This window comes from Arachis ipaensis, chromosome B02 (assembly GCF_000816755.2).
Source record: "Arachis ipaensis cultivar K30076 chromosome B02, Araip1.1, whole genome shotgun sequence".
Lineage (NCBI taxonomy): Eukaryota > Viridiplantae > Streptophyta > Magnoliopsida > Fabales > Fabaceae > Arachis > Arachis ipaensis.
Window position 1 is genome coordinate 98838836 of NC_029786.2, and position 2063 is coordinate 98840898.

Below are 2063 nucleotides of genomic sequence, written 5' to 3' on the forward strand. Positions count from 1 at the left end.
ATATAATGACTTATTTTAATAATTAATTTTTATATTTACTTAATATTTTTTTAAAAAAACCATAAAAAAAAATGATAAGAAGAGAAGGTAAGACTACAAACCATGACCAATGCTTTGATGTGATCATAGGTGATGTCAATGGAAAATGAACGCTCCTTCTTCAATTGAAGCAAGACATCAATCATGTCTTCTTCTCCCTTATCCTTCAAAGTCTTTCTATTGGGATCCATGTGTTCATCAATGACTTCTTGATAGAAACTATCCATCTCCTTAAAAATTCTTTCAAGACGTTTATGCATTCCATTGACTCTATCAATCCAACCCAAGAAAGGAATATAATCCGAAACAAAGTTAGCAGCCACAACAGCTTGTAACTCATTGAACAAACCATGGAACCTACTCCTCTCAACTCCTTCATTATCATCATACCTTCTCCCAAAAGCACTCCTACATATAATAGTGCTATTAAGAGACACCAACATCTCACTCAAGTTTACAACTTTTGAAGATGATGATGAAGCATGACTAGATATTTTTTCTATCATTTTTTGTATCTCAAAATTTCTTATTGAGGAAAAGCTTGATACACTTCTAGCACTAAGAACATGAGTAACACCAATCTTTCTAACTTCTCTCCAATGATCACCATATTGGGAAAACGCAATATCTAAGCCATTGTAGGACATTTTTTGTTGCCCTAGTAACTTAGGCCTTCCGGAGAAAACAATGTCATGGTTTTTTAGTGTCTCTTTGGCTAGTTTTGATGAGGAAACAACAATGGCACGCCTTAACCCTAGTTTAAGGGAGAATATAGGGCCATATTTCTTAGAGAGTTGAGATAGTTGCTTGTGAAGGATTGAATTATCTAATTGATGAAGGTTCCCTATTATGGGAAGGCCTTTAGGACCAGGTAGTGATTTAAGGGATTTTTTTTTTAGGGTTCGGATGAAAAGAAACACAAACAAAGGAATAATAAGATATAGACTTAGAACAAGTGGTGGCAACATTGTAGCTTATTGAGAAGAAACAACAATGGTGATGAGGAATATAATAGATATCACTTAGACTAGTTGTGTATTTATAGGGCTCAAATAGGTACGTGGTGGGGAAATTATCTGTGGAACTTGATTGACAATTCAAGATTATTAACAATTCAAATTTAGTTAGAATGATTATAATGATAAGAAGAAGTTTTATTATTATTAAGTAGATAAGGCCCATGTGCGTGTATGTTGTTGTGGAGCACGTAACATTTAACAGTTCTATTTTATTGGAAAAAGTTAATATTGAGGACTATTAATAAAGATTAGTTAACAATATTATATGTAAGTACTACATACAACTTGGGTTTGGTCGAGTAGTTAGCTTACTTGTTCGCTTAAACAATTGTCAGGAGTTCGAATTCCATTTTCTGCGTGCAACAACTCATAACGTGGACAACCAAAGAAAAAAACTCCTAACTTTAAAAAAAAAATTGTTTTTTGATGGGCCTATCATTATTATCTAAAGAGATATGGATCACATCGTTTTTCTATAATTTTATTTTAAAATTATTTATTATAGTTAAGAAAGCTATATTGAGTGTGTATAAGAACTTAGGAACAACGAATTCTGAGATTCCTACGTTATTCGAACTATGCGTAATTAGCGGCTCTAATTTTCATAGACTGATTCGAAAACTATGCGTAACTAGTTTTGGCTAATGCACGGTTGCTAAAAGGGTAATTATATATAGTGTCCATATTGTTAATTAGAATGATAACTAATTACTAAAGCTATTATATAGAAGAAATTTTTAATTACTCTCAGAGTAAATCAGTGTTTTTATTCTCATGAATTAATTACCTTTTACATCTGTATTATAGGTCTATTATTATTTTGAGAAAATTTTACTCTTCTCTTTCAAGAGATACACTAAAATGACACTCTCTTTTTCTTTATTTGTAAAATGTATATTTTTTTTTTATAATTAAAAAATTTTTTTTAATCTATTTTAAAATTTTTGTGTTAACTAATGTTAACTTTCTCTATTTTTCGAAAAAAAATAAATTATTTTTTATAAA

General features: G+C 30.4%; 1 protein-coding gene across 1 annotated transcript in view; it reads right to left on the reverse strand.

Moving 5' to 3' along the window:
• Positions 1 to 1028, reverse strand: part of LOC107628528 (cytochrome P450 83B1-like) — a 2959-nt gene extending 1931 nt beyond the window's left edge. Inside the window, exon 1 of the mRNA XM_016331170.2 lies at positions 102 to 1028. Coding sequence (XP_016186656.1) covers positions 102 to 1007 — 906 coding nt within the window. The 5' untranslated portion in view covers positions 1008 to 1028. The remainder of the gene's footprint in view (positions 1 to 101) is intronic.